The sequence below is a fragment of the Helicoverpa zea genome, chromosome 7 (genome assembly GCF_022581195.2).
Source record: "Helicoverpa zea isolate HzStark_Cry1AcR chromosome 7, ilHelZeax1.1, whole genome shotgun sequence".
Lineage (NCBI taxonomy): Eukaryota > Metazoa > Arthropoda > Insecta > Lepidoptera > Noctuidae > Helicoverpa > Helicoverpa zea.
In genome coordinates, this window is record NC_061458.1 from 10351156 (window position 1) to 10369497 (window position 18342).

Sequence of the window (18342 nt, forward strand, 5' to 3'; positions counted from 1 at the left end):
GTACTCATTGTTGAAGAGCATAAATAAATAAACTTTATCAATACAGCAAAATACACCTCCTTCATACAAATTAACCCCGTAATAAACTTTATTATATAACAGGAATCACAAGAGTCGTCGGTATCGTACGTGAACTCTATGGCGAGCACGCCGTACTCTCAGCAGAGGCAGCAGCTGCAGAGCCCCATGGAATATACATCGCCTTATCCTGAATTCGGAGGCAGCAGGTTTGTTTGTTTTATTAATATTTGTTCTAAGATGCAAGGATTTGCTTTTATTTACTTAACATTGGTAGGTTTGTTTTTATAGGTATCCCGTTCCGCAGTATTTTCATGTGTTAAAAAATATAATAAATTTTATATAATTACATTTTTAGATACAAAATTGTCATTTGATGCAGGATGTAGTCCTATTCTCATGCATATAGACATGCAGAAAAGGTGCATATTTATGCCTAAAAGAGACAGTCGCCATGCAACCGAAATTATACTCGACACGTGTTGTTATGTGTCTTTTGGATATAAAGCGTTATTATCCCGAAGCTTCTCATCTATTTATTTTCAAATATCCCTGAAGATCTCTGACATGTTGTTATTTATGTTATCGATACAGCAGTAACAGTGCAATGAGTCCACTGTTCTCTGAGAGCGGCAGCGGCAGCACGGCCTGGCCCGACACTGCGCAAGCACAGCCGCCGTCTTACAACCAGCGCAGTGCTGATAAAATGCGAGCTGATGAGAGTATGTACAATAAATACTTCTTTTTATAAATTAAAGCCGGTTTCATTGGTACTGTTAAAGTGTCGGTTAGTTATCCGAAAGTTAATGCTATCTTTCACATGCAGCAGAGAAAGTTGCTTATAATTTTTGCCAGATGTTGCTATCCGTCAAATATGAAAACAACATTTACAGTTTATCTGTTTTATCCGACAGATAAACTATAAATTTTGTTCCTGGTAGACCGTCAGAAACCTTATCAGTAACCAGTGAAACTGGCCGTAAGAGTACCATTTGTTTTTTTACAATTACAGTTTTTAGATAGATTGTGTATTATATCGTACCGCGCTCTATAGGTCTAGGTTCAGCGGCGACAATATCAGCGGTCTTATACGCCAACACGAACCACCCAGAATGGAAAACCGAGTTTCCAAACTGGGTGGATCGCTGCAAACAAATCCTGAAGAAATGGCGGGCGTTACCGTCCGATCAGAAAGCGCCGTACTTACAACGCGCTAGAGACAACCGCAGCGCTATACGTATGAAGAAAGCCCAACAGGTATGTCAGCTTGTATGTCATACATGTGGTGTGTGCTAACCCAACTCACTGACCACCGTGTTTATACTGTGTGTTATTTATACTCTACACACGGGTTGTTTAAACGGCCATACTAAACGAGCCTTAATAAGAGTAACCGTCAGTTGCACAAAGCTTCATTAAAGTTAAAGTTTCATTAAATCTATTGCTAACATTTTTTATCTTGTTGACAAAGAAAGAGTCAGCAATAGATTTAAAGAAGCTTTAACTTTTATGGAGCTTTGTGCATCTGACGGTAAGGCTCGTTTACTATCGCCCGCTTGGAACCTTATTCACTTGTACGTTGACAAACGTGCACTTTAATGTTCTAGTGATAGCTAAACTGTCCGTTTTATGGTTTGTCTCGCTCACGGTCGAGTTTGCCCGTTCGGAGTGAAGGGCTAGCGTAGTTACTAGAGTGGGCTCCTTGATAAAGCTAAAATATCTTACTCTATCTTTCCCGAGTTAGTCTAAAACTAATATGAATCTTTGTCTCTTCTCTGTGTTCGCTCTAATGACTACGCAATCACTCAAGAACGTGGCCTTAGGAATTGATCTGTTGTTAATACCACGGCTGCTGTAGATTCTGTCGCCTCTTTCAATATGCTAGCACCAGTGTACATAATATGTCTGTAGGATACACCTAGCACATTGTTTTCATTAGATTTCTGTTTGTAAAGGACTTTTGATACATTTCGCAGCAGTTGAATATCAAAGTGAGAGGATCTACAGTACTTAACACAATATTTTAGTCACTACTCTTTTTGGGCAGACACCTTGTGTTAACGAGTTTTTGGGGAGTAGTTGTTTTTTGTGTCCACATTCTGAATAGTCCTTTTAGTGCTAGTACTTCTAAGGTTTCTTGTATTGTTTCATATTTTTCATGGGGTGTGCATACGGGCTCGAATAGCACTGTTTTATTCATTCATGAAGAGTATTGTACGAGCTAGGTATAAATTGTGCACGCATCAATAAAATACACAATATTTGCCACGTCGTCGGTTCAGGGTATCAATCATCTTTAGCCACGACAAACATTGTATACCGTTGCTAGTACACCTCAATATCATGATTTCACACGGGTTAGGTTAAAATATCCCAAACCCACCGTTTAGTCAGACAATCTTTTAAATTCCTTCCGATTTCACAACTACCCCATCTACACATTTCGTTTCAACGTCGATCGTTGAGGTTTCGATATCGGACCGATTGAATCCCCGGGAGCGAGTCGGACGAATCGCGCGACGAGGTCTCGTCGGGGACAATGGAACTGTTACTAAGAAGTGATTGGGGCGCAGCAGAGCTCGAGTAGCGGCGCGGGCGAGGCAGAGAGCAGCGCAGCGCCGGGCGGCGCGGCCAGCCCCGCGGCCGCCCCCCCTCCGAGCGCGCTGGCGGGCCCCGGGGTGCGCGCGCCCAACGTCACGGTGACGGCGGGCGGGCTCCTGGAGGCCGACGCGCACATCCGCGTGCTCACCCCCTCCGAGATCATGCGCACGCTGCCGCGCCTCGCGCGACACACGGTACCGCGCCCCGCCCTCGCATACACACCGCGCGACACACACATGCACAGATACACATCGCATTCTACTCACATCATCACATTTAATTTCAACTGGATACACATAATACTCAACTTAAAAATTGGATACATACACATCATACTCTACATGAAAAAATGAACACAACAGTACACATTAGCACTCGTACATTTAGAGACACAACATGACTCGACACAAGAACACAAGATCGTGTGCGTGTATATGCGAGATACGTTTCGTATTGTTGGGTGATCTCGCGACGTCGCACCACGCGATCCTGAGCACTTCCTCCGATTTTTATTTAAATTCTTGTCATCACCCAACAAAAAAATTTTGGCTGTTTAATGGCGTTGGACGCTGTGTGATTATTTTGTTAATTTTCTTTAAGCTTTTTTTTATTACGAGACCATTACCTTCCCATCGATTCCCGAAAGCCTCCCGGACTCGTGTCCCCTGTTTCCGTAATGTTGATTTTATTATTTTCGCTTTGCCTTGGTAGTGTTGGCTTTAACATTGGACGCTGTTGGTGGCTGGTTGTGGTGTGCTAACAATTCTAACACAGTTCGATGTAGTTCACAGTTTATTTGCGTCATTACGCTCTTGTATAAAGCTTTGTGGATGTACTTTGTAAGTTCACAGGTATAGATTTTAAGTTGTTACTTCCAACTCTATTCTATACAATAAATCTATTAGGTTTAGGTTCTATATTATGAAAAAGTTTTAGCAATAATAATGTACAAAATGGTAGTATTTTATTAGTTTACTTTTTGGTTTTGTGTATAGTAAAAATATTAACATGACGTAACATAATCATTATGGGGTCATAAATTAATATCCATTAAGTTTGTAAGGAGTACATTAATGCATTTTTCTAAGAATTTAATCGAATTATTTAAATTAAACTTAATGTATATTAATTTTACATCTCGTAAATCGGATTATATTAACACATAAGCATGGATATTACCTAATTTGGAGCATTTCATACTAATAGATCTAAATATTGTGAAAAAAATATAAAAATGAACATACTTAGCACAAATTCAATTTAATGTAGTAGTGTGACTTTGTGACATATTGATTGTATTGTGACGATTGAACAAATGGCTAGCAAAGAAAAAGCCTTTATCGAATCACACTATCATAATATCGATTAAAATAAAATTGTGTTAGTACTGTATAATAGAAATAGTATTAGTACAAAAGACTGACAATATTCTAGTGATGTAAATAGCATTTAATCATCATCGAAATCATAATTAACTTTAGCTTCAGATATGTACATTGTCATAGGATAGCGAGTTATAATAAAATTGCCTGCGTAGTTACAGCATGTTACAATACTGGACAACAAGTACACGGAACTGATTGTCATTGTATAGGTTGCATAATCTAATACTTAGTGGTGCGGAAACTTAATATTAAAAATTAATATCTAGTGTTATCTCTTAGGAGCTTCACGCACCGACCGCAGTCTGGCGCGATGGTGCCATGCAGAAGGAATTGGATGATGCGTTTCATGTGGATTTGGACTGCGTGCGTTGTTTCACATATCATATAATAAACCTATCGCACTCAAAGACGCTCAATGTACAAATATTTGCTCTAACATCAGTCTTACGATAGATCCAAGTCAATAGGCAATTTTACTACAGCTATATTCTAAACAGTGAAATTACCTATTGAATCAAATCTGTCATACAAAGACAAATTTTAGAACAAATATTTTTACCTTACAAAAAAGCTTTTTAATTTAATCTTCTATGAATTTGTCCTTATACAATGACAATGTTAGTCCCGTGTACGTTTCTGTCCTGTGTTGCTGACATGGAGTATGATGATGTAGGAGCAAGAACGCGCGTGCAACCAACAGCGCAGTGCGAGGGAGGCTGAACAAGAGAGGCAGTGGAAACATCTGCAGCAGCAACGACAGCAACAGACGCAGCAGCAACAGCAAATTATACATGATCAGAGGATGCAAGGTACTGACTAATGCAGTTTGACTGCACACTGAATTTAGATTGTATTGATAAAAATTACAGTAATTACGGCACAGCCAATAAACAGTCTACTACAAGGTCTCGAATTGGTTGGGGATTTGCCTATATTCACCACACCCTGAGCGCATTAAAATTCGCCCTTCAGTGAGTTTAAATGGGCAGATTTTTACTGCTGATGACAAATTAGAACTTGAAAGTATTGATTTTCAAAAACTATTAACTGCATATTTAAATGGATAGTTGTGACCTATTAACCTGAAAAACAAGTTCCAAAAAGCAAGATTACAATAAAATTTTAGAAGACGGTCCACTAACCGGCACGTACGTCCTCCCGAAAGCAGCCATGCAGCGGTTACGCGCTCCGGACGGCAGCTCGCCGCCGGGAGCCGGGGCCCCCGGGCAACTGGGAGCCCCGGGACAGCTTGGGGCTCCGCAGCTTGGGGCCCCGCCGCAGTCGCCCGCGCCACCCGCTGAAGCGCCCCGTAGCGCCTTCCCTGCACAACGCTTCCCGCTGCACTACGGGAACAATGATGATATTAACAGACAGCTTAGAGATTTGCTGCAAAGGAACCCGGAGAAAATGTGGACAGGACGTAAGTCATTCTGAGTGTCTGCATTTCAAATGATTGATATCAGAATATATCATTTTGTTGAAAAGTTGTTGTGGAATACATATTGAGATTAATCCTGTTGTACTTTGCCATATTATTGCTAATATTTGAAGACGGTTTGTGTTAAATAATAACACTAGAGATATATTTTTTATACCGACGACATTGTTATACTGTTAATGAAACATTACCCAATTAATGTAATTTACTCTAGAACACGAAGGATCATCGCCGGCCGCAGGTGTGGGTGAAGGGCAGCCGTTCCGCCAGCCCCTGCCGGTGACGCTGCGAGCGCGGGCGCCGCTCATGCACACCAACAGACCTGACCATCACTGTGAGTACCGACGACTGTTCATGATTTCATCCTAGCCGATCATCGGCTACGGCGGCTGTTCACATGTAAGGAGATTTGCCAACTGCACAGGACATATTATAGTGCACAAGCATTTGCGCAGAGACAGCTGCACTCACTATTCCTTCACTCTCGTATACCGATGGGACGGCAATCCGACACGACCGGAGAGAGATCAGGCGTAGGACCGACATTTTGAATTCTCTTCGATGCTGCTTTGTGGAAGTTTCTAAAACCCACAAACTTATCAGCTTTATAACCTAGTAATGCTAAAAAAAATTTTTTTTAACCAACCTATGACTTGTTTCAGTGATCATGCAACAGCGTTTAGTGTCGGCAGAGAACAGTCAACTGCAACAAGCAGTACCTAATCCCGCCCAACAAATGGTGGAGCAAAAACAAAACGTCATACAGAATAACGGTGAGTTTCGTACATTATACTTCTGTATTCTTTGTATCAAGGTATATGGTCCATATTGTTCCCGTGTTATAAAATGTACTACTTGTATAACATATGGAATGCTTGTAAAGTATTGAGTATTATATCTCCATAAACGTTCTACAAGTTGACTCAAGAAATCATCAACTTGTTTTTATGATGGAGTACATTATTTGGTTATTATGTTTATCAAAATCTTAGCCTTTTATGACTTTGATTTCAAAATGTGATTACCTACATTTTAATGTTTATTAATACCGAATATAAAATAAATAAAGGATGAATATTAATGATTATGATATGTCGTAGCTCCCAGCAATGAAAACAAGCAGGAGTCCAACCAAGAACAGGGTACCGATGAGATGGATATGGGCGATATGGACAAACTTGAACAAGATGGCGCCAATATCGGAGAGGTGATTTACCGTTTATTTGTCTCTTATTTGCACCGGTACCCAGCTACATCCGATTAGACTGGAAGCCGACCCCAACATAGTTGGGAAAAAGGCTCGTTTGATTTGCAAATGAAATTAGGCAATAGAAGTAGTTACGTGTCAACAGTTGTCAAATTCGGCAAAGCTTCTCAACAATATCTAACCAAACGAATAGTCAAGCAGAAAAATGTTTAGCCTCAGCTCTAACCAATGGACTTAACTTTAGCCACGCCTTTTATTTATATACTTATATAAGTACCAATTTCCGACATCTAACTCGCATCTTTTATTTCCAAAGGTGGGCGACATCCTAACAGGTCTAGGCGGGGAAGACGACGAAGAGTTGTTCGAGACACTAACAGCAGAGATAGGGGAACAGTTCAATATTCTAGAGTACGCAGACCCGGAGTTAGCAGCGCTCAATGATACGGAACATATACTGGACGGCTTGGAGTTAGCTGATGATGGCATGCCGGAGAGACATGCGAAGAGAGAGCCTGAGTAAGTAGTGTTTTAATTTTAGAATAGTTGTTTTAGTCAAATAAGTTTTAGATTATCTAGGGACTGTTTAAAGTGGCCTTTCCTTCCCGACTCATTCTCTTTTCTTCTTTTCTTTATGAGCCACCATATTTTGAAATGGAAAGAAATAGAAATGTCTTAATTCAAATGTCTAGTAGTGTTTAGATTTTTCTAAAAAAACGTGATCAAGGATTATAAAACTAGCTAAAAAATACTAGGAAACTGCAGAACAAATGATAATAATATTTACGCGAGTCCTAAGTCTGAGCTATGGCTCACTTTTAAAGTGTTTGTACCTTAGAAATATTAAGAGTTCCATACTAACTTTTAGGGATGAACACGAACAAGCACAAGACAACAAAATGTACAACGACTTACAAAAGGCCGTCAAGAACATAGAATCGAAAGCCGAAGTGAAGTCGGAACTCGAAGACGTGAAGCCGGACGTCAAGCTGGAAGCCCCGGCGACGCCCGCGCCGCAGCCCATGTACAACGATCCCGTGCAAAGAGTTATTACGCAGAATCAACAGATGGCGTTGCAGGTAAGGACGGTTTTATTTTTAAAAATGTTTTATGGTCTGTGGGATTGTGGTATTGAATGTGTGGGTGTCATTGTCATGATCATTTATCATTACAGCTTTTTTGTGGGTTTATTTTTGGACACAGGCTTTTACAGGAGAAAGTGATTTAATTACCTATTCTTGAAAATTATGTAGAGGTTATGTGCAGACTTTATATTCTGTTTTCAAAGATAAATCTATCGATACCATTATCTCTAAACTGAAAGTGGTAGGATAGATGATTTCAGCATCAATTTAGTTCGACACTATGTTAAGCAACAGTCAACAGTCAACAGTAATGCTTGTAGTTTCTTCTCAAATCTTACCGTTTTAATTTAATTTTCTCCATTTTAAATTCGCTCAAAGTCATTGTCGCATTCTTCCAAACAGAATGCAATGCAAGCCATCAAATCGGAGGTTAAGCTAGAAAACGAAGACAAGCCCCGGCCTGTGTTCACGCAAATGTTCACCAACGCGCCACAGCGGCTTCAACTGCATCATCCGGTATTTATATATACATAACACAATACATTATAATCATTATCACTTGGGATATGGGACGGGCGGCCTTGGTATAGGTGAATTTCAGATTGACGTTTCGGCTTAACGCTTATATGGTTTGTTATGGCACTGTTAATAAAATTGGCCCTATTATACATCGAAAAAAGTAGAGTACCAATAAAAGAGAAAATCATGTCTGTCGTGGGGTCCATGGTATGTACGTTATAGGGGGGCCTTTTTTTTTTTAATCATCAAATGACCCCTCCCGCAGTGGGTTTGCAGCAACGGTGAGGGAGTGTCAGACTCTTAACTAAAAACTACTGACTAAAAACCGTCGTGTTCCGTCATAGGCCTGTTATTAGAGAATGCAAATCCGTTCTGTTTTAAAATCCGGATTTTTAAGAACGGATTTTTGGTCCAATCCGGATTATCCGGATATTACGGATTTTTCATGAAAATAAACAAACCTACTTATATCAGTTTATTATAGTTCGGCCATTCAGAGAATGCGTTCCTGACACGTCGCGATTGAACTGACGACGTAACTTTGCAATGGCGTTGCAGTTACGATAAAAATATTTTTGCTGGTTGTTTACCGTTTTAACAATTGAGGAGCATTAAAACAACATTATTATATCAATAATCAATGAATGTTATAATTTTGTGCCAAACTGAGTGTCAAATAACTTGGTAAACAATATTTTTCTAAATCTATACTGCGCTATTACAAGGTTATGTCAGCGGTTTATATTTTGTAGTGCTGTGCTAAAAATAACAGGCAAGTATCGTAATCTGTTCTTATACAGTTATAATATAAAATAATACGTTTTGATTTTCTTTTTAAGAATTGGAAAATAATGGACTATAAGACTTAATTATAACTTTTATGAAATATAAAAATAAAACTATGACCAAACCGCATTTTTATACTTAGATTAAAAATGGTAACCCCAAATGGCGTTATGGGCCGCCATTTTGTGACGCTAAAACAGTCGTCCGTTGTCGTTTCGTGCGCATAGACCACGTTTTTCAAGTGTTTTCGATCTGTTTTTATTTGATTACCCGGCTTTTGTTAGACCGAGATATCAGGATTGATTCTGTTATTGATAATAATATAATTATACATGTAGGCGAAGATGATGATGAAGACACCACCTCCTCAAGCAAATCGGAGTCTGATTAATATTCTGTTCGCACATTCAATTCAATGTACTTGTAACAAAGAATAAATAAAACAATTTTATTATATGAATATTACCTTTTTTTGGTTTCCACTTAAATAACTAAAATATAAAACAAATGATTCCGCCAATTTAAAACGAAAATAATCTTAAAATAATGCGGCGGTTCATTTTGAAGGAACGGTAACGAACTCAGTGTTATGTTGTGCCCATCACTAGTCGTGACTAACTGATAGGTGTCAGGAACGCATTCTCTGAACGGCCGAAGTATAATATAAAGTTTCTCATATTTGTGTAAATGGATTAAAATAAAAACACTGGAAAATCAAATCATATGATTTATTTTATTTTTGTTTTTTAGAATTATTCAATTTCAATACTAATCAATTTTAATACTAATATTTTGGTGTTATAGCTATAATATTCTCATTAAATAATCAGTTTGTAACTCGCGTGCTGAGTAATGTTAGTAAAATAATAAGTACAAATTCTTCTTCTTCTTTCGTGTCGATGTCGAACATGTCGTTTTACAGTGAGACTACACTTTGTCAGCCCAATATGCCGCCACAGCGAGAGCACGGCCGGATGCACTTATGAGGTCCTGCCGTGAGCAAGTTTCAGGGCACAGTGGACATGCGATGAGGTGGGACATGGTCTACATAGCAGCCCTACACTCGCACCTAAGGTCCACCCTGCCCGTGAAACCCCACCTGGACCGATTGTCTTTGCTTCGGCCGACCTGCAATTGGAGTCTGTTTAAGGACTCCCAAACTCTTCTCGGGAGATCGTATCCAGGAGGGAGTTTTCCAAGAGCGGGACAAACGGAGTGGGCAGTGGAACTCCTCGACCGCCAAAGTTCCCGTCTGGGTAGAGAGGCCTCACCATCGACAGGAGCAACGATCTTGTAAAACCCCCTGCGACTTTTGAGCCGCTGTGGCACTGGGGTGTAATTGTGCATGCGGTGTCGTTGGTCTGTGTCGAATTTGGCTCTCTCCTCTCTCGATGCCAGAAGCCACGCTTCTGCGAACATCTGGTGGGGCAATGCCGGCCAGTGGGTACAGCATCTGTACCGGGGTCGGCTTGAGGCAGCCAGTTATAATGCGGCACGTTTCGTTCAGTGCTACATCCACCTGCCCGGCGTGAGCGGAACGACTCCACACAGGACAAGCATATTCGCCCGCGGAGTAGCACAGTGCCAGGCCAGTGATTCGCAACACCGATGGTGAGGCTCCCCAGGTCGTGCTCGTTAGCCTTCGCAACAGGTTGTTGCGGGAGGCAACTTTCTGCTTGGTATTCTCGCAGTGTTTCCTAAAAGTGAGCGACCTGTCGAGAGTTACACCCAGATATTTTGGAAGCTTGCAATGGCTCATGGCTGATAGGTACACCTCGCCACTAGATGTTAAGGGTTCGACTCGCTTCTCTGTTGCGCAGGTGGATACAGATAAAAACATAAAATGTACATAAAATGTGACCTCAAAAATAATAAAGCATCTAAGTAAAGTGCTATCGTTTAACCTGCTGCGAATTCGGTTACACATAATTCCTGCTGCAGAAAAAGCACGCTCTGATTCGACGCTTGTAGGGGGAATGCATTGAAGATGCTTGTAAGCGGCCTCCAAGTATCATCCTCGTGAACCACTATCCTCGAATAGCGCCATCTCCACTCGCACTAAACTGGGAATATCAGTTTCAGGCTTTCGGCTGATGAGGACATTTTCTTCTCCAGCCTTACCTATACTATCTATACTAATATTATAAAGCTGAAGAGTTTGTTTGTTTGAACGCTCTAATCTCAGGACCTACTGGTCCGATTTGAAAAATTCTTTCAGTGTTAGGTAGCCCATTTATCGAGAAAGGCTATAGGCTACTTGTTATCCGGGTTCGTGCAGAGGTTCTCACGGGATGCGGGTGAAACCGCTGGCACGAGCTAGTTGATTTTGTATATCTCAAATGCTAATCTCTCTCGAAAACTCATTTCTTGATCTAAACACTCTTGTTCTCTGGAAATAGTTTTATGTGATTCAACAAACACTTCTATAGGATTAATACGGGTTTCTACAGTTCTGCAAATTACTTCTTCTGTTTCTGTCCGTTTTTTTTTTAGGTTTCTTATTATTCAGAAAATCCGCGGATTTGATTTTCGAATCCGGATTTACAAGTCGAGTAAAAATGTGCGGATATCAGGATTTTTCGGATTACGGATAGTCCGGATTGCATTCCCTACCTGTTATGTACCAGGGCCGCGGTATCTCTTTCGAACAACCCGCAGGTTATAGGGGGGCCTGGATATTTAAAAAAGAGGGATATTAACCAGTGTGTTCGTTTATAGCAACAGCGTCCTCAACAATTCGGACAGCCGGGCCAACAGGTGATGGGTCAACAAGTTGTGCAGAGACCGCAAGTGCAGTTCACTGCTGCGCAACACATGCATTATGCACAGGTATGATTCTTCAAGTGGACAATTTAGTGGCCATTTTTTTTCGAACCATTTTTTTGGAGTTTATTTAACGTGTTTGTACGTTTTTTAGCGTAAATATTGACTTCAAAAAAAGTAGATACTCAATTTGGAATGTAGATGTACTTAATTTTTATATATTTCTTTGTCTTCGGTGTTGTTTCTATATGTAGTATTTTCTATATATTTCAGAAACAAACTTGATTAAAGTTTGTTTTCACACCTATATTTAGTTGTCGCGTCACCTGTTATGGTCAATCTTGATACTTAGTACATGCTGGACTCGCTATTACAGAAAATTTGACGTTTAAAAGTGACTTCAACGTTTTGTAAAATAAATATCATTTATCATTTTGTATCCAATCCAGGGAGGTAACGCGGGTCCCACGGGTATCCCCGCGAGTGCGGCCAGCATCGTGTCCGCCATGACAGCGCAGGTCAACGCGGCGCTGGCGGCGGGCCGCAACATCGCGGCCGGCACGCGGCTGGTCGCGGCCGACGGCTCGGTCGGCGTGGTCCGCGCTGACCGCACTGTGGCGCTCGCACATCTGCCTTATGCTGGTCAGTATACTACTTTATACTATAGCTTCTATTTAAGGAGGTTATGTGGCTGGTCTGGACGGAGTTTGATTAATCAGGCTGAACAATCAAAGCAAAGGTAAAACTGATAGTTGTAGAAGAAATATAGAAAATTCAGAGTTAGTGGAACCGCAGTAATCAGCAAGTTGCTGACATGACATATAATATGAACGAAACACAAACTAAGTTTCAATAAGTACACAATGCATCTTAAAGATTCAACTTATTATACTGTACCTTAGCTTATAGCATGAAAACATGGTACTAAGATGAAAGTTATCCCACAGCAACAGTGCAAGGCGGGCAGGTGGGGCAAGTACAAACAGGCGCTGTACCGGCGGGCGGGGCCAGGCCTCCGCCCCCGCCCCCCTACCCCGGCACTCTGCGCCAGCCGCAGCCGCCGCCGCCGCCCTACCCACAGGTAGGCTCCAACGCACACATACACACACCCACACGTGACGTGACACCACGCTATACACTGTAACATGCTTTATTAACTTTACAGTAATAATGATTTTGAGAATGATTAAAAATGCTATATTTTTTACTAAATTGCAGATGACTAAATACATAGTCGATATACTTCGCAATTAACTCAAATATAGTAACGTGTCACGTCATAAATCACAAATCATTGCTATTTAAAAAATTCTAATGATGAAACTTACAAAACTGAATGACAACTTACGATTAAGTAATCTTACTAATATTAATTATTTTGATAGTCTTGGAGGATTTTTGGATACATTGTCGTGCATGCAGTAATATTTTGATATCTACGTGTTTTTTTATTGTACGAATTTGTTTCGACACGGCGACAATGTCGAAGTAAATTCTTGGCTTTAAATGTATGCAGTAAGCTTGGGTTCACATTTACGAGTCACTGTCGATTTGTCACTGGAGTTGCAATAAATGTGAACTTGTAACAACGTTCATCAGTCGCTTCGATATTCGATCGCATCGCAGACAATGTGAAGTTGAACGAGCGTGATCATATCCAAAGCAATATTAATTTGTCTATGCGTTGGTGGCGGATCCTTTCGACTGTAAATATGCGCTGAAATTAAACTTGTCGCTTTTTTCGTTACGAGCTTAGAAGACTAATATTGCATGGGTATATCAGATATCGCTAACAATTCATACGACTATACTGGAACATACTGGCCTAAATCCTGTCTTCATTTTTAAATTGAGAAGACAACATTACTGTTTCTATAAAAGACACAAAAAAAAGGTTTATACGTAAAAGGTCGTATGAGTTGCGTGACGTAGGCTGAATGTGGACGGCGGAGTACAGGCGTGTTATTTGCATGTCGGTGGTTGATGGTTGTTGGCGCGGGCAGCCCTATGAGGCGGCGGACTGGGGCGACTGGCTGCACCGCCGCCCGCTGCTGCTGCAGGTCAGACCCCACCCCCACCCCCGCACTTAGAACCGCACCCCCCCCACTACGTACCTCCATGTCTTTCAATAAGAAGCTAAGATATAAAACCTCTTTAATATCAATAGACATGAGGCTAGTGTTAGAACGCTGTAACTAAAAATGTTTTGTTAGATTCGTAACTGAACGAGGTATATTATATCACAGAGTAGGTACAGAAAGATTTGCAATAAATACATCTCCTGAGAAACTGAGTAAATATAATTAGATGTCTTTCTCTTTTATCAAAGAAAAAGAGAAAAATATTTTAAAAGTTAAACACCATTTTGTGAATGCAACTTTTATTGTATAAGCTTCTTGTTGACGAGACCTCAGATTAAATACGAAACAGACAATTTCAACTTCCCATACTTCACTCTCTTTAGTAATCTATCCAACCTCTTTGTTTCCTTTTTGGTAACAAATCGTTTTCTATCTTCGTAAAGTACATTTTCGACAGCAAAGAATGGACAAGTAAATTGATTCTTGTCAACAATGAAATAGAGTCTATATTTCCTCTTCCTTTATCCTTCATTTAGATTTCCTTTCCTTAGTCTAGTGGGCCCAGTCGGATTGAGGGTCTCGTCACCGCTAACCACCTTGTTCGTGTCTGTTTTAACGCTTTTTACTTTGCTTACTCGCGGCACGCATGCGTAATGACTACTAACCTTTGTACCTTTTCAGCATCCTTCCTAACACAATACCACTAACGTTCTAAACAAATAAGCACTAAAACGTACACAAAATTTCATATTCAATATCTATTAAATCATAAATTGTTTAAAGACAGTAGAAGATAGTATAATAATATGATTACCTGTCTCATCTTGTTTTACAAATAAGGTGATGGAAATTCGATATTCGAATTGGTTGTGGGCCGAAATCTTTAAGGCACAAGTTCATTGACAACATCAACATCAGTTTTCCTAAAATAACTGTTTATTATAATTTTTTACGTTCAATTTTCGAAGTAAACAGTTATTTAAGAAAAACGGCCGCTGTTGTAGATGAACCTGGGCCAAAGTAGTTTATCAAGAAGCTGTTAAGTAAGGCAGATAACAAATGGCATAGGTAAAGGCATGTACGTAACTAGATATTCGAGGTACAAAACATTTGTGATGCGAGCATGAACAAAGCTCAATATGCATGATAAAGTCTAATGTATGCGATATCCATAATATAATTAAAACCTCCAATGATTAATTATAAGAGGTATTTTGCAATGAAGAATATAGTTACTCTGTGTTTCGTTTTTTAATACATAAAAGTACCTATGACAGAAATTTTGGAGGGCGATACAGAGCCTAAAATAGCCTCGACTTACGCCAACAGAAGTTAGAATAGTTTTGTGCCTTACATGTAATTTATCGTATTTAGAAGCTTAGAATAGAAGAATCAACTCACATTCAAAGACATGTATATTACACAAACACAAAACAACTTCTAGATGATTCTTAGACACCTTTAGATAGTTGTCAAGCTGCTACTTGAAAAGTACAAATACATATGTGCTTTAGATATTAGCACCGCGTTATTATATCACATTTGTTATTTTATATCAACAGTCTATCGATAGAGTATGCGCACTGAACTATTAGATACAATCTAAGTCACGTCATTCTTTAAACTGTTATGAAAATAATCACACATCAAGTAAAAGTAGTAAAATTTTTAATTTTTCAAAATTGTTCGTAATTCACTTGTCGAGCCGACTGAAAAATCTCCAAGAGTTTTAATTCATATGTTAGTGTACAACAATGTGTAAAATGAATTTCAATAAAAATATTTTAAAGGCTTTCATTCGGCTCAACACTCAAGATGAGATGGGTAAATTGTAAACTTTAAACCGGCCACAAACAATAAAGTATGCATCGATATAAGTAGTGAATGTCGCAGCGAACGCACCGAGCTCGATTCACAAACGTGTCGCTAGGTGACATAGCTAAGACCTCTAGGAAGCTAGCATCGCGACCGGTGACGAAGCTAACGGTGGCGGGCGACGGCGCAGGCCGAGCGTCATCAACAGGCTTACTTTAACCGTCAGAACGTAAACCAGGAGCAACCGTTGCTTCTCGAGGAGCTCCTGGAGCAGGAGAAGCGGGAACAGGAGCGCGAGGGGGGCGAGTGGGCGGCGCCCGGGGCCGCGCCCGCGCCCGCGCCGCCCCCCGCCGCCGCGCCCGCCATCCCGCTGTACCTGGGCGTGGCGCCGGCGGCCCCGCCCGCGCCGCCCGAGCGCCCGGTCACGGAGGCGGAGCACCACGCGCGGCTGCTGTACGAGCAGTGGCTGAAGCAGTACAACGCCTTCGCCGCCGACCAGCAGCGCCACTACGAGGTCGAGGTTCAGAAGCTTCGCAAGATCCGCAAGGTGAGCCGCAGTAGTGCGCTTTCGTGTTCGTGAGCTTTGTAGTGGCAGCGCCGTCCTCCCGGCCGCCTTGTAGAACATTCCAGGTGCCGACTCCGGGCTCGTGGTAACAGAACCAACTTGTCACTAACTCGGGGGCTTAACGCTCGGTCTTGAACCGGTTTTACACTTGAGGCTTTTCAATTTACAGTCGCTGAACAGCAAGCAACGGCAGTTGCGCAAGTCTGGCAACGAGCTACTGCCTAACGACGCGGCTGAACTACAGCGCGTATCTACTGAACAGCAGGCGCTACAGAAGCATCTCGAGGCTGCGCGCAAGCAAGCTCGTCAGCACAGCATGCTGATACAGGTAAACTAATGATGACCCCCAGTTAAAAAATAACAATACACTTTGTTCCTGGTAACGTGTTGATCATCTCCATTTTTTTTCTAGGAATACGAGACCAAACAGCGCCAGCAAAACCCTCAACTGGCCCAACAAAGTGTCATTAACCAACAACAAATAACGTCCAATCAGACTGTATTCGCTCAGAACCAGAACATGAACCAAGGCCAACAGGTGCAACAGCAGGCCACGATCAACCGGCCGATGCAACTTGGCCTCCAAGGAGCCACAATACAGCAACAACAAATAATACGTACTCAACAAACCGTGATTGGTGCTGATGGTCAGCCAATATCCCAGCAAAGGATAGGCTTGGTGACTTCACCTTTGAATACACAGGGCAGATTATTGCAAGGTGGTCGTACTCTTGTGATTGAGCAGTCAGGTGCTCCCCAACAGCAACTAGTTAGACAGTTATCAGGGGTCCAGGAGAGGCCTCAGTCTGTTGGAGGAATGGTCCAATTCGGTCAGCAGCAGATGGCGGGAGTGAGAGGCTCCATGCAACAAGGGCCACAGACGCCGAGAACTCCTGGTGCTCGACCAGCGATGTCTCCTCTCCACGTGCAGTCGCCACATTCTCAGTCTCCACTGCACTCTCTGGCGCCACAATCTCCGCTGCATCACTTGACATCACCGATGCAATCGCCATTGCACTCTCAGCAGTCTCCCTTACACCACACGTCTCAATCGCCACTGCATCCATCGACGCAATCCCCTCTTCATACGCAACAGTCACCTTTGCACTCACAACAGTCGCCAATGCATGTACAACAGACCAACATGCCGCAACAGTCGCCGATGCATCCTCAACAGTCGCCGATGCACCAATCTCCGATGCATCCGCAGCAATCACCGATGCATCAGCAGTCGCCGATGCATCCTCAACAATCTCCTATGCATCAGCAGTCTCCGATGCACGCGCAACAGACTCAGATGTCGCAACACTCGCCAATGCCGCAACAATCGCCGATGCACTCGCAGCAGTCGCCGATGCATATGCAACAGTCGCCGATGCATACACAACAGTCTCCGATGCAAACTTCGATGTCGCCGCAACACTTCTTGCAACAACTGCAAGCTCAGAGGACTAGTCCTCAACTGCCGACGCCCAGTCGGAGTCCTCAGATATATCAACAATCACAAATTCAAAGTCCAGTGGCTTCACATTCGCCGCAAATGCAAAATGTAAGATTATCCAGGCTAATCTACATTTTTAAATCCCTTTCAAACCTGCTAGAAAATAACACATTTATAATTGTTATAGGTTGACTACGGAACGGGGAGATTCTCTCGACCTGCTCCCGGCTGTTCCCCTCTGCCAACTAGATTCGCTAGACCGCCACATCACCAACAAGGTACTTACGTCAAAAATATAATTGAATAAAACAATAAAGCTTATCTTTTGTTATTTTTTTAATATATCATATTTGTTTGTACCTTAGGTATAAGAGTTGGCGGTCCTTTCGGTGGTCGACAACAGACTTCACCTCTCGGAAGCCCACAGCCTCTACCGTCGCCCGGCAATCCGGCTAACGAGATGGCTGTAAGTATAATAAGTTATTGACTATGTTCCATTTGAGTAGGCACTTAACTAAAACTAGTTTTAAAAATAAAATTCAGCTAAAAATAACAGGAACTCTATCGATTGAATCATTATTTCAAGCAGTAGTTTATTTACTTCCTATGTATTTGTGTGAAGTCCTATCAAGATTAAC

The 18342-nt window shown here is 41.6% G+C and overlaps 1 protein-coding gene across 8 annotated transcripts in view; it reads left to right on the forward strand.

Annotated features, from left to right (window-relative positions):
* Nucleotides 1-18342, forward strand: part of LOC124631763 (histone-lysine N-methyltransferase 2C-like) — a 46141-nt gene that overhangs the window by 15393 nt on the left and 12406 nt on the right. For 3 of the 8 annotated variants that reach the window (XM_047166346.1, XM_047166349.1, XM_047166347.1), the window contains exons 24-43: nt 103-227; nt 613-740; nt 1073-1275; nt 2595-2696; nt 4678-4813; nt 5131-5424; nt 5657-5776; nt 6105-6215; nt 6543-6649; nt 6966-7168; nt 7518-7728; nt 8137-8250; nt 11758-11868; nt 12252-12444; nt 12750-12883; nt 15925-16245; nt 16433-16591; nt 16676-17812; nt 17892-17982; nt 18070-18170. In XM_047166346.1, coding sequence (XP_047022302.1) covers nt 103-227; nt 613-740; nt 1073-1275; nt 2595-2696; nt 4678-4813; nt 5131-5424; nt 5657-5776; nt 6105-6215; nt 6543-6649; nt 6966-7168; nt 7518-7728; nt 8137-8250; nt 11758-11868; nt 12252-12444; nt 12750-12883; nt 15925-16245; nt 16433-16591; nt 16676-17812; nt 17892-17982; nt 18070-18170 — 4101 coding nt within the window. Of the gene's footprint in view, nt 1-102; nt 228-612; nt 741-1072; nt 1276-2594; nt 2697-4283; nt 4368-4677; nt 4814-5130; nt 5425-5656; nt 5777-6104; nt 6216-6542; nt 6650-6965; nt 7169-7517; nt 7729-8136; nt 8251-11757; nt 11869-12251; nt 12445-12749; nt 12884-15924; nt 16246-16432; nt 16592-16675; nt 17813-17891; nt 17983-18069; nt 18171-18342 lie in introns of all 8 variants that reach the window. The other 5 variants (XM_047166351.1, XM_047166352.1, XM_047166348.1 and 2 more) reach the window with 5 other exon arrangements.